The sequence below is a fragment of the Bombus impatiens genome, unplaced genomic scaffold, assembly GCF_000188095.3.
Source record: "Bombus impatiens unplaced genomic scaffold, BIMP_2.2 scf_1079, whole genome shotgun sequence".
Lineage (NCBI taxonomy): Eukaryota > Metazoa > Arthropoda > Insecta > Hymenoptera > Apidae > Bombus > Bombus impatiens.
Window position 1 is genome coordinate 454,655 of NT_177498.1, and position 12,165 is coordinate 466,819.

At 28.3% G+C, this 12,165-nt stretch overlaps 3 protein-coding genes and 1 long non-coding RNA gene across 8 annotated transcripts; 1 reads left to right on the plus strand and 3 right to left on the minus strand.

Annotated features, from left to right (window-relative positions):
- Window positions 1-688: 688 nt before the first annotated feature.
- On the plus strand, window positions 689-4,261 carry LOC117152318. The gene is made up of 2 exons (XR_004462668.1): window positions 689-1,789; window positions 4,008-4,261. It is a non-coding gene; the product is annotated as an uncharacterized LOC117152318 (long non-coding RNA).
- LOC105681499 (rho GDP-dissociation inhibitor 2) lies at window positions 3,809-5,857 on the minus strand. Of its 3 annotated transcripts, none has more exons than XM_024371035.2 (5): window positions 5,489-5,857; window positions 4,704-4,892; window positions 4,398-4,622; window positions 4,241-4,249; window positions 3,809-4,159 (listed from the first exon to the last, which is right to left on the minus strand). In XM_024371035.2, the coding sequence occupies exons 2-5, from the start codon at window positions 4,885-4,887 to the stop codon at window positions 3,960-3,962; spliced, it is 618 nt and encodes a 205-aa protein (XP_024226803.1). In that variant the 5' UTR covers window positions 4,888-4,892; window positions 5,489-5,857; the 3' UTR covers window positions 3,809-3,959. The 3 variants fall into 3 exon arrangements, with proteins under 3 accessions (XP_024226803.1, XP_033179488.1, XP_012246914.1); XM_033323597.1 differs by lacking the exon at window positions 5,489-5,857 and adding an exon at window positions 5,214-5,231; XM_012391491.3 differs by lacking the exon at window positions 4,241-4,249.
- Window positions 5,858-6,048: 191 nt separating this feature from the next.
- LOC100741079 (dynein assembly factor 5, axonemal) lies at window positions 6,049-9,223 on the minus strand. Of its 2 annotated transcripts, none has more exons than XM_033323594.1 (6): window positions 8,332-9,223; window positions 8,030-8,257; window positions 7,774-7,969; window positions 7,386-7,692; window positions 6,392-7,316; window positions 6,049-6,320 (listed from the first exon to the last, which is right to left on the minus strand). In XM_033323594.1, the coding sequence occupies exons 1-6, from the start codon at window positions 9,032-9,034 to the stop codon at window positions 6,184-6,186; spliced, it is 2,496 nt and encodes an 831-aa protein (XP_033179485.1). In that variant the 5' UTR covers window positions 9,035-9,223; the 3' UTR covers window positions 6,049-6,183. The 2 variants fall into 2 exon arrangements, with proteins under 2 accessions (XP_033179485.1, XP_024226800.1); XM_024371032.2 differs by having other exon boundaries at window positions 6,051-6,320; window positions 8,030-8,266.
- A 146-nt stretch (window positions 9,224-9,369) lies between these two features.
- LOC100747261 (phosphoribosyl pyrophosphate synthase-associated protein 2) lies at window positions 9,370-12,131 on the minus strand. Of its 2 annotated transcripts, none has more exons than XM_033323596.1 (6): window positions 12,045-12,131; window positions 11,562-11,651; window positions 11,080-11,488; window positions 10,735-11,007; window positions 10,456-10,602; window positions 9,370-9,808 (listed from the first exon to the last, which is right to left on the minus strand). In XM_033323596.1, exons 2-6 carry the CDS (start codon window positions 11,636-11,638, stop codon window positions 9,650-9,652), a joined length of 1,065 nt encoding a protein of 354 aa, XP_033179487.1. In that variant the 5' UTR covers window positions 11,639-11,651; window positions 12,045-12,131; the 3' UTR covers window positions 9,370-9,649. The 2 variants fall into 2 exon arrangements, with proteins under 2 accessions (XP_033179487.1, XP_003493426.1); XM_003493378.4 differs by having other exon boundaries at window positions 11,816-12,065.
- Between the last annotated feature and the right edge of the window lie 34 nt (window positions 12,132-12,165).

The window sequence follows — 12,165 nt, forward strand, 5'->3', positions numbered from 1 at the left end:
TTTCAATCAAATATATTGATTAATTTTTATTACAATATTTTCAGCTATTACGTATATATATATACTCTTAATTTTTCTTTTTATTTAGAAAAGTATTCATAGCGTTTAACATTAAAGCAATTCAGAGTTCATTAAGTTCTGAGGAAACGCTTAATTAAGTTATTTTAATTATCATAAATAATTCGTAAGAGACATAGATTTAATTTGTATTATAATCGTATAATCTGCGCATATATATATATATATACACACACACACACGCACACACACATCTACACACGCGCGCGCGCGCACACACACATACAGTTCTTTCATATTCAAGCGAAATCTTTTAAAAAATATTTTGTTTTCAAAATTTCATGATGAATCTTCTTTTACAATACGAGTCTTAATGAAGATAAAGGTGAAATATGAAAGGTCTGGTTGAAGCTATATTTGATACAGTAATTAAGTCTAGTTAATTGTAAAGCTGCATTTTATGACTATGTAGAATTATCCGTGTGATATATACATCCAACACTTATGTAAGTGAATTGTGCGAACGTGTTTTGAAAAGTGAACTTAATGAAAGTGAAAGGACAGTATACCTAAATAGCTCTATGTGCTTTTCTTCCAGTGAAACAGGACAGAATCTAAAAAGACAGTGTTTGGTGATGAATATTTGAAAAGCATAGAAGAAAAAAAGCAGAACGTGTACAGTGAAATGTAAAAAAAAAAAAAAATAATAATCCAAGTGTTTGTGCTTGGCGACCAACACTGTGACGCTCTTTTAAAGTACTATTTTAAAAGTGCGTTATAGCATGGCGCAACCAAAGGTGCAGTGGTTCAATAATACTATAGTGTCGGAACAACAAATAGATGACTATTACGCTGAGTCAATGCGTTCATTATTCCTACTTTACCTACCAAAGTTTCAGTGGCGTCAAATGAAAGTAAAGATTGTTGCATTAGAAATGTAAATGATTTTTAACGGGAAGAATGCATTAATAATTTCAGTGGCATTTAAAGATGTAACGACCTATTTAATAGGGAATGGAAATTTTACAAGAAGAAATACTTAGTTAGTTTCAGTGGTATCAAAAGAAAACAATCATTACGTAGGAAAGTTTTAATTATATTGCTTTAAAAAAAAAAAAAAAAAAAAAGAAAGAGAAAAAGAGAGAGAGAGAGAGAAAAGAAAAAAAAGAAAGGGAGATGCATGCTGTGACTTAACTTGGTCGTATGGGTTGAACACAAGTTTTCTCGTGAAGTTGATCGTGAATTTGGTGGTGTGATTTTCTTTGTTTTGTCAAGAAGATCTTTCTCATCTTGCTTAGACCAGTTGTGTAATTAGTGTTGTCTGTGGTCTGTGGCCATTTTCGGTTCTCCTAATTTTCAAAAAGTAACAAGCATTGAAGGAAAGAATAGCATTTCCATGTCTCGTATAAAATAAAAACAGTCGTGCCAAATGTAAAAGTGAAAAATGGTCGGTGTCGTTTCAAAGTGTTCCTTTTTAAATTTTAAATTCAGAAATTTTGTAAAAAAAAATCCATTAACATTAAAGAAAGATTTGTTTCAGAACAACCACAACGAAAGGATAGAAGGATAGAAGAATTCATCTTTACTCCAATGTATTTGATACATTATACAAATAAATTATTTAAATTGGCAAATACTTCAAAGTGCAATTCTTTTAATACTGATGAGACACATAAAATAAATTATACGCAATAACCTCTCACCTATCATTCAGGCAAAAATATTAAGTATAGTACCATCTAATGGTGGAAGTAAAAATTGATTCATAGTAGTAAGAAATTTACATTTCATGGATTGATTTATAATATACTAAAATCGTAAAATTTCATTGCTTTCATTATATTTGCTACTACAGTTTATAATTAAACTTTGCTCAATTTTTTATTTCCAAAAACTGATCATAATTATTGAAGATTAAAGTCAATATTTATAAACATATTACACATGTATATATATATATAAAAAAATTAGATTATTTTATCTTAGGTTATATGATTATCAACTCAAAAGAAGTTACATATAGTTAGTTAACAAAATAGAATATAAATAAATCAATGACCTTTTATTTTTATACATAAAACTAGCATTAATTAAGAAAAACTGTTTTTGGTACATGGAAAGTTACATTTAGAAAATCTGATATTAGATTACTTCACAAAATACATAATTGCAAGGACGATTATTTTTTACTAACATGTATATTTATTACATTCTCGCACTTATAGATAAAACATAATTATTTTTCAATACAAAAATGTTACATGGTCATTGTAAATGAATCAAAATTTTTATTTTTCAAATATTTATAAAATATTAATCGAAAGATGTTACGATCTATACATTTATGGACATTCTAAATATTTAACATCATAAAACCATCACATTAGTTTATTATAACAAAATATCTTTTGCCATGCTTTATTTAAATAAAATATATATTAATTGAATATAGTAAAAATATAACAAAAGCGGAGCATAAAATAATAATTGCAAATAATTTACTAACATTTATTTTTACTGCAGCTAGTTACGGTTTTATTGTATACGTAGTATAACCTTAAAATTATAGGTTAACATGTGTCCAGCTTTAGAATCATGAACAGTATTAAATACATTTTCGGTGCATTCTTAAATAGAATCAACTTTTTAACTTTTAAAATTGTTTTGTTTTTCATTTGTTTTTTAATATTTTACTGCTGTGTGACATTATTAGCGTGGTACTGTTAATGAATAAAGTAGAGAAGCAATTCTAATAAACTATTATTTCTAAAATGTAGAAAAAAAAAAAATGAATAATATATTAAAATAACACTTTTTAATAACAAACTTTTAGTCCCTCTAGTTGAAACTTGATATTGTTCTACACATAGGGACTCGCGTTAAATGCATACACTATTTATTACACATCATGCACAGCAAAGAAAATCAGCAAAAAAATAATTTCTGCTTGTAACTTGCCTTTTCTAAGCTGTAACTGAGAAGCAATTTATATTTTTATTTTTATTGCAGTTTGGAATTACAATTGCAATACATATTGCAATTTCTATTAATGTACATTATAAAACTGTTTCTAAAAAAAATTGTTTTATAAAACAATTATTATTTCATATTGTAAATTCTTATTAAAACAAAAAAAATTAATTAATAGTTTAAATTTGACGCACGAAGGACTATAAAAATGTCACATTATGTGGGAAATTTTTCCATATTTCAAAACAATTTAAGTCTAATACGATATAATAAAAAGTAATAATGTATATATGTATATGACATAAAGAAATATTTGAAGCGCACCATTTAAATTTTCTACATTAATAATGTGTGTGTATATTAATTTGATATATATTTATATTCTTGAACTTTAAGATATTTCCAAGCTTTGAATACTAAAAGTATTTGAAACAAAGTATTTGAAATAATAGCATGTTTTTGTCATTCAACCGTTAGTTAAAATATACTATTGAGGGGTTTGAATCAAGACAGTAAACTTTAGCAAAATGTGTTAACAATATAATACTAAAGAATCTTACACTGATCTTAATTGGAAAAATTAAGAGGAATATATGAATAACCGCAATATAAAGGCAATTAAATACTGACTGATATACACAATTTAAATGATTATAAAATAGTACCTACGTGATTCACTATGTATGTGTATACATACATATACATATGTTTATGTAAATATATATACACATATACATATCTTAGTATGTGCGTTTATGTATGCATATATTCATGTACTCAATTGTTCACTTTGAAGGTTTATGATTTAGGAAAAGTATCTAAATAAATATCAATGTTACTCTTTCTCTTATTACTTAAAAAATACAGTTATGGCATCGCAGTATGACTGAATATCTATAAAAATTAGAGTCCCTTTTGGCATTTTTATTTTAATTGCGATCGTTGTAGGGCTTCCCATTATAAAAGGGAGCTTACTCTTTCCAGTCTTTCTTAATTTCAAATGACCATTCCCACTTTAGGTGTTCGTGTTTGTCATCATCAGTAAACAAAGAGCTTACACTATAAGAACCACGTGCCATTACTCCAGCTGGTGCATCCTCCGTTGGTGTTGTATATGATTGAATTTCCGTTTTTGGAGGATAAGAACCCACCATATGCATCATCTTATCCACTGAAAGGATAACAAGGCAAATGAATATTAAACATGTTAAGCCATACATACGGTACTGTCAATACTTTGTTTTAAAAATACCTGTGACACCTAAAGCAGAAAGCATTGAACAAAAATGAAATATAATGGTTTAATATTAATTTAGTAATCTAAATTAGACATAATTAAAAATTTTAAGTTAGCAATAAAAAAGAAAGTTAAGATATAACTAATATTTTATCTTTAATGAAAATTTTACCTGGCATTCCAAGACGATAAGTTTTTTGAACATATTTTAGGCCATGCACAATTTCACGTTGAACAATAAAGTCAATCCTGATTCTGTAGCTAACACCTTCTTTTATTACAAATGTCTGTTTCTTTAACTGAGAAAGGTCACCTGTTAAATCTAATTCCATATCTGGCCGATCTGCTACGCACAGCGCTAACTTCTTTACTATTACCTTCCTGGGATCATTTGGATCTATAAAATTTTAGAGCATCATACCTTTTATTTATCTTCTCTTTTAGGTAATTTATTTTAAATATTTAATGAAATGCGCACCTACAACAACACCTCCAGACTTTGCTTCTCCCAAAAGAGTTTCTTTATATTTGCGTAAACTTTCATCTTCTTTATCTGTTTCTAGGATTTGTTCTATTGTTTTTTCTGGTGGGGGTTTGTAGTTAGATTCCACTTCTAATTCTTCTTCTACGGAGTCAATGTGATCGGTATTAGGTTCTGACATGTTTACTGTGACAAAAACATATTTTATTAATAGCTTAAATACTATAAACTTAAATATTATAAGTCACATGAGAATATCCCAAGTATTTTATGAGAAATTTTACATCACGGATCCTGATAAATATTTCACTTATTTGACAACAGAACTTCACAGGCTAAGCGGTTACTGGATTATGAGAATAATGGAAAAGTTGGTTACTAATCTTGTTTAATAATTGATCGGTAATGAATCTGACACTTCTAACAGCAATAAACGTAACATTGCATTTAATCATTAACCAATTTTTGAAATTCGAACATCAGTGCAGATATATATTTATGACGTACAGATATAACCATATAGATATGCTTCTACAGAATATTTTTAGATGATTCAAATTAAAAATTCAGTACAAATTATTCATGTTATGTATTTCTTCAATATTTTTATATTACTAAGAAATATTAAGTAATTATTCCATTATAAAATAAATGTGTGAATTATTGAGATAAGAAAGTGACAGAAAGATAAAAAATGTTTGAACAGACTTACGAACGAAAAAAAAATTCATAAAAAGTACTTTTCAACTAGAAGAAATATAATGTTCAAATGGTACGCTTACCACAATTATAAAATAATAAGATGAAGCTTGAAATGAAAACTTGGACAGAATTATTGGCAATTTCTTAATCCTGTTTGCCACCCCTTTGTGATTCGCCTCTGAAAGCGGAAGACATGGACAATATGGCGACTTCAAAAGGGCGGGTACTTCCTGTTTTAATACTTTTTTAAGGTTAACTTTTCCTTGCATAGGTTCCTGTATTATTTCTTGTCCAAAAAGGAATAGTTTATTTATGTTATCATCTTATGAGATCCTTCGATTTAGTTAATATGTATGTTTATTTTAATCTCTTGGTCATTTAAATATATTACAAATTTCCTAAATTGTGTATGTCCGTATATTCTTTAAATCTATAGATCGTCTTCCCACGTTTTTATATATACATATTCATTTTTAGACATTAATTTATTGAAAAAAATAAAGAAGTAGATTCTTTGTGGGTATTTGTATCAAACAGTTGTTATATTTTCACGTTAATTGTTAAAAAAAATTGCCAGAAATTAAGATAACCTTGAAATGAGACGATATTTTAAATTCTGCTTATGAAATTTATTTTGAATAAATTAATTAATTTTTGTTTACAATAAATATACATATACATTATACAAGAAATATTGTCACTGAATAGAATATTATTCGTACATAATAACTATCAATTTTACTCATTGGTTAATAGAAATTGACGGTCATCAATTTTATTTATTGGTTAAAATAAATTGACAGTGTTCTATTAATGTTTCCATATCCCTTCGATTTCTAAAATTTGTCTTACATTTCTGAAGTTTCTGATATAATAATTCTGGATGCACTTTGGCTAATACCTTTAATTTATCTAAAAGATAAGTACTTTATATATGACAATTATATTACAATTTACATAAATATTATATTAAACGTTATTACCTAATGCAATATTTTGAAATTTGCTGTCTGGATCATCCAAATATATGATAATTGTGGTATACAAAGTATCTACATGTCCTTTATTAAACTGTATGTCATAATCCTTAGGTATTGCGCTCCAAACTTCTGTTAGAGCTTCTAATGATATTACTCTAACATCATCACATCCGTCATCAAGTCTTTTCAAAAGTATTGGATATATTTTATGTATGTATTCTTCCGCGAGGTGATCAAACTGCTTCCGGATACACATTATTAAATACATAGCTTGCAAAGAATAAAATCTACTTGTTTTAGAATTATCATCTGCAAGACTAATTAAAACAGGAATTATTTGATCAAATATTAAACAAATATTTTCTTCGCCATGATTTGTAATTCTCTCCATAACAGAGTCTTTTTCATATTTATTTAAAAACGAACATAAACAAGTTACTGCAGCAGTACGTATAGCTTCAGCAGTTCTTCCTGCTGTCCAAATCAATCCAGGAAGTATACAATCTTTCAAAAATTGACTAGAAAATTTCATATCCATAATCTCATTTGAAGATCCTTGATTAAAATATTCTGATAATAAAATAAAATGTTTCAGTCTCAATTCAGGATCTGCATCATCCGTCAGAGTTTGCTTTAAAACTGGTAAAATAATGTTCATATTATAAGCAAAAATTTGCTTAGCATAAGTTAAACATGCACAAAAAATTTGAGATTCTGGATCATGAATTGACCATGATTTATAGTCAGAAAATGTTGAAAATAATTGGCCAATGTATTTATGATATAACTCTTCAACATTATCAAGTGAATTAATGCTAGCAAGTATACTTAGTAATTCTTGTGCTTTCAAATTTATCAAGTTTTCTTGTGTCATAGACAAAACAGTGAATATTATTATAAATAATTCCTTTGATATAAGTTTGCAATCCTAAAATTTGTTTAATATATTAGCGCAAGAAATAATAAAATTAATGATGTAGATATTTATAAAACAAACCATTTTGCATACTAAAAGTAAAGAAGAACAACAAGAAAGTATTTCTTTTTGATATGCTCCTTTTTTACTTTGACAGATACGTGATTGTTGTAAGAATTTTCCAATATCTTCCAATAATGGAAGAAGCATACATTGTTCACTACCTTTTAAAACTGCAGAAAATACTTTTAAATGACCTACAGATGGAGTGTCTTCAATAGTAGGGATTATCAAATGACAATAAATTTTTGGAGATACAAAATATCCTAAATATTCTGCAGCTCTTTCTACATTTTCCACAACTCTGTTATCTTCATCATTACAAGCTCTAATAAATAATTATTAGTCAACAGTATGATTAGTTAAAGATTAATTTGATAATGCATTATTTTAATACTAATACATTTACCGATACATAGGAGGCAAGAGTTTTCCAATATGCTGTATTATATCTTCTTCTATGTTTAAAATAAATACACAAAGTAATTGTGCAGATCGTACTCGTATGTCTGCAATCCAATCTCCTAATTCCAAACAAATTCCATTTATCAATTTACTGAAGCATTGTTGTGCTATTACACGGCATCCTAAGTTTGGTCTAATAACTGCAAGAGATTTATAACGACATAAATAATATTTTATAGCAATTTGTTAACTAAACATACCATTAGGGTAATGATGACGATCTTTGGTAAGAAAATCCAGTTTGTTTTTCAATTTTTCATCATTCTGGTTTTCTTCTACATACAATTGTCCCGCAGCATCCCAAAAGTTGCCAGCTTTTTGTCTAATTTCTTCTAATTCATCATGTAGACCCGTTAATAGTAGTGGAAGAATTTTATGCCACCAGTTATATCGATCTTTTAGGTTTAGATGCCAATAACCTGCTACTTCTATTACAGCTATGAAACAGTACAATGATATTAAATATAATTTGTTTAAATAAAGAATAAAAATAATGAAATACCTTTTCTAACAAGACCATTCTGATCAAACAACCTTTCTGCCATTGGTGTAGCTACTTCTTCTATAGATTTACTATTTCCGTATTGGATTAAATCTCCTATTGTTTTAACAGAAGCGATTCTAATTCTATGATGTTGGTGTGTAAAGTTATTTAGAATTGGTTTTACAAAGTTTTGCGATTGTGCGTAGAAATATCTTGACAAATTCTTTGCAAATTCAGATACACAATCACAGCTTTCTCTTTTAACAAGTGGATAATTGTCTGCTAGACTTTGTACTAAGATTTTTGTTAAATCATCAATGTATAATGCTAATAAGTTTTCGTATTTCAGTACTATTATTTTTAATAACGTAATACACTTCAGTCGAACTTCTTCTGAAGTCTCTATTTGCTCAGAAGAACCTAATCTTTTGGATAAAATTGGGAGTAAATACATAATATACTTATCATTCGGTGCTAAATTAATTATAAATAACTTGATAATCTCCAGTGTTCGATCACGACATTCTTCTACAGAATCATTTAAAATTCTCAACAGATATTTATTTATAATATCCCATAATTTTACGATTTCATTCTCAGATTGCTGTAATTCTAACAATGTGAAAACTTCCTTCAAACCTTGTATCCGTCGCTTTTTTACTTCCGATTGTAACATAACACAAATTCTAGTAAATTCATTATTTGCAGTTTCCACAGACATTCTGACAAAGCTTAAAATATTTTTAAAATTTCAAACAATTTAGAAGCAGCGGATTTTGAAGCTATAGTTGATCTATTGTCATAGCAACATTTTTATTGATCCATTTGTTTTAATTCGAATGTGTTCACCAATTATGTATATAATAATTGCATTCAAATTAGTTAAAGGAAAGAAAAAGTGTTATTCTATTTTCTGTTAAATTTATATTATTATTTCATATATTAGCGTAATACGTATATTTATGATCCCCACATCTTCAAATGTAGTTATTGTTTGTTAGGTGAGCAATAGTACAAATTTTCTAAGTCAAAATATATACAACCAAAACTCGCATATACAACTAAAACCAAAATCTTGCAATCTATTTTATGTAAGTTTATCAGTTATCAGTTCAGATATACAGAAACTTAAATGTATAGAAATTGTCAAGCAATTCAAATGTGTGTGTGTGTGTGTGTGTGCGCGCGCGCGTGTGTATCTATATAAAACAGGACTAGCATGATTAATTCTTCATAAAATAAAGTAATAGACAAAATTTAATAGATATGTTTTGCATATGGTCCTCAGATATGGAAACTGTCAGTATGTTTGAAAGATATTATCTCATTGTAATTTTTAATCTTCCAAAGAGACATTTTTAAACAAGTATGACATGGATTCTTTATTATGAATACGCCTAATAGCCTCTGCCAGCAAAATACTGATATCAACAGTTTTTATTTTTGGACACTGCATCTTTTGGACGTCATGAGGAACAGTATTTGTAACAACGACCTAAAAATAATATCTAATTATAGATTCAACTTTAAGAAAAAACTTAAATACATATATATACATATATACAGTGCCACCTAACTCTGCCACCCTTAATTACTCTCTCATTTGTCACGGTGCAAAAAGAAAAAATGTTTCGAGAGAAAATTATTATATCTCAAGGAGGAAATTAGACTATAAGAATGAAGTTCATCTCAAGATCTTCTGAGATCTTAATAGTAAAGTTTTTTAAACGGAATGACCTACTCTTTCCTTTACCATTAAGAGGGATGAGATCAAACTATGTCATCAGATGGGACACCCTGTATATACATGCATTTATGCACATATTCAATTTAAATGGAAACAATTAAATATCTCGACAGATACAAAAGTCACGTAAAAGTATGTCAGATGAAAACTATAGTATATCAAGGAGCCATGCTGATATTTATCTAACCTTATGACGACCTTGAATCGTCAAACGGAAATCTGTATTCTAATATCAGCTAAAAATATACAATACAAATCTACATGTCCATTTGAAAACATAATCATGATCTTCACAAAGCTATTTAAGATCAAGTAAATGTCAGTGAAATGATTCGCTTACAAACTGCTTCACATAACTTATGTCGTTTTAAATAAGCTGTTAAATATTATACTACCTCATCAATTGGAGATTCTTCTATTAATCTTGGTGCATCAGAACTTAAAAGTCCATGCGTAGCTAGAACATAAATTTTATATGCTCCTCTTTCTTTAAGAACTTCTGCTGCAGCTACATATGATTGAACATCATCTATCATATCATCCTGAAATATAACAATGCATAATAATGTAGAAATTTACTGTAATGTAACACAATGTAAGTGTAATGTATCAAATGTACAAATTTTTAATAAATTGTCCCGTTTTATTTAATTTTTACATTTAAACATACATACCACCATAATAGCTATGCGTCCGCCTACATCCCCCACTACATTAATCGGAGGCTTTTCTTTTGCAGGATGCATTGGCACACCAACGCCAACTTCCATTGTTCGTGAGGCCAATGCAGGTGGAGAATAACGTCCGTCATTCATATCTGACTCTGCCTCTCGTTGTTCTCCATGAATGACTGCTATTCCTAAACGTAATCTTTCTGCATAGCTAGTTGCTTTTTTTGCACTACCAGGATTTCTTGCAACTATCACTGAATTGTGATAATCTGGTATCTAATAAAATAAAATTCGAAGTTAAGTCATAAAATTCTATGATAATCAGTTTTACTAATATTATTTACGCACAGATTCTTGAATATATTGTAATAAAAAGGGACTAGCACGCAAATTATCCACTGGTACATCAAAAAATCCCTGTATTTCCTTCTGGTGCAAATCCATTGTAATTATATGTGTTAAACCACTCTTACAGAGCATCTTTGCTAATAATTTAGAAACTATACAACCTCGTTTACGCATTTTGCATTGCTTAGAATAAGGCAAATATGGAATTACGCCGACAATATTCTTTGCAGAAGAAGTTTTGCATGCATATGCCATAATCAAAAGTTCCATTATGTTATTGTTTACATCTTTTGTTCCCGTTTGAATAATATAGAGGTCTTTGCTACGCACAGAATCTCCAATTTCAACCATAGTTTCACGGTTTGATTTATGATACACAGAACATCCTCCATGTTTAACACCTAATCGACTAATAAAGCAAAGCAATTATAATTGGAGTAATGAATGATTATAAATATACATGTATATTTGTGAAAACGTACTTGGCAATAAGATTAGCCAATTCTGGATGGGAATTGCCCGCAATGAGTACAATATCTGAAGATACAGGTTTGTCCATATTGTAAATGCTTCTAAAAATCAAATGAATATATAATCTGTAACTTGTTTCTTTAAAAGTATAGGAGAAAGTATCTTTATTATCTTATGTAAATAAAGGTCACACAGATCTCAGTCACTTATACTTGTATATCGCTCATAATGCTTAATAATGACATAGAATATTTAATGTAAATACCTTATAACATGCAAAAATACGATAATAGATTAAACATCTATATTGAATTACTATATCTAATACTATAAATTAGATTATTCCTTATTTATTTATGTGTTAGTATTTCTATAATCCTATTAACGATATGCTGTTAACTTATTAATTCGAATGTAAAGTATGGTATCAATGTATCAAGATCAAGTCGAATTCGATCTAATTCTTATGTTTCGTCTCTTTGTCGATTACATACTACTTCTTGAACAGCTGCTTAATTTCAGAAGTACCAACTTATTAACAAATAGCCATAATAAATCGAAATTTTTATTACGTTTTTTCAATAGTTCTAGAGCTGAAAAAGCTAGGATTAAATT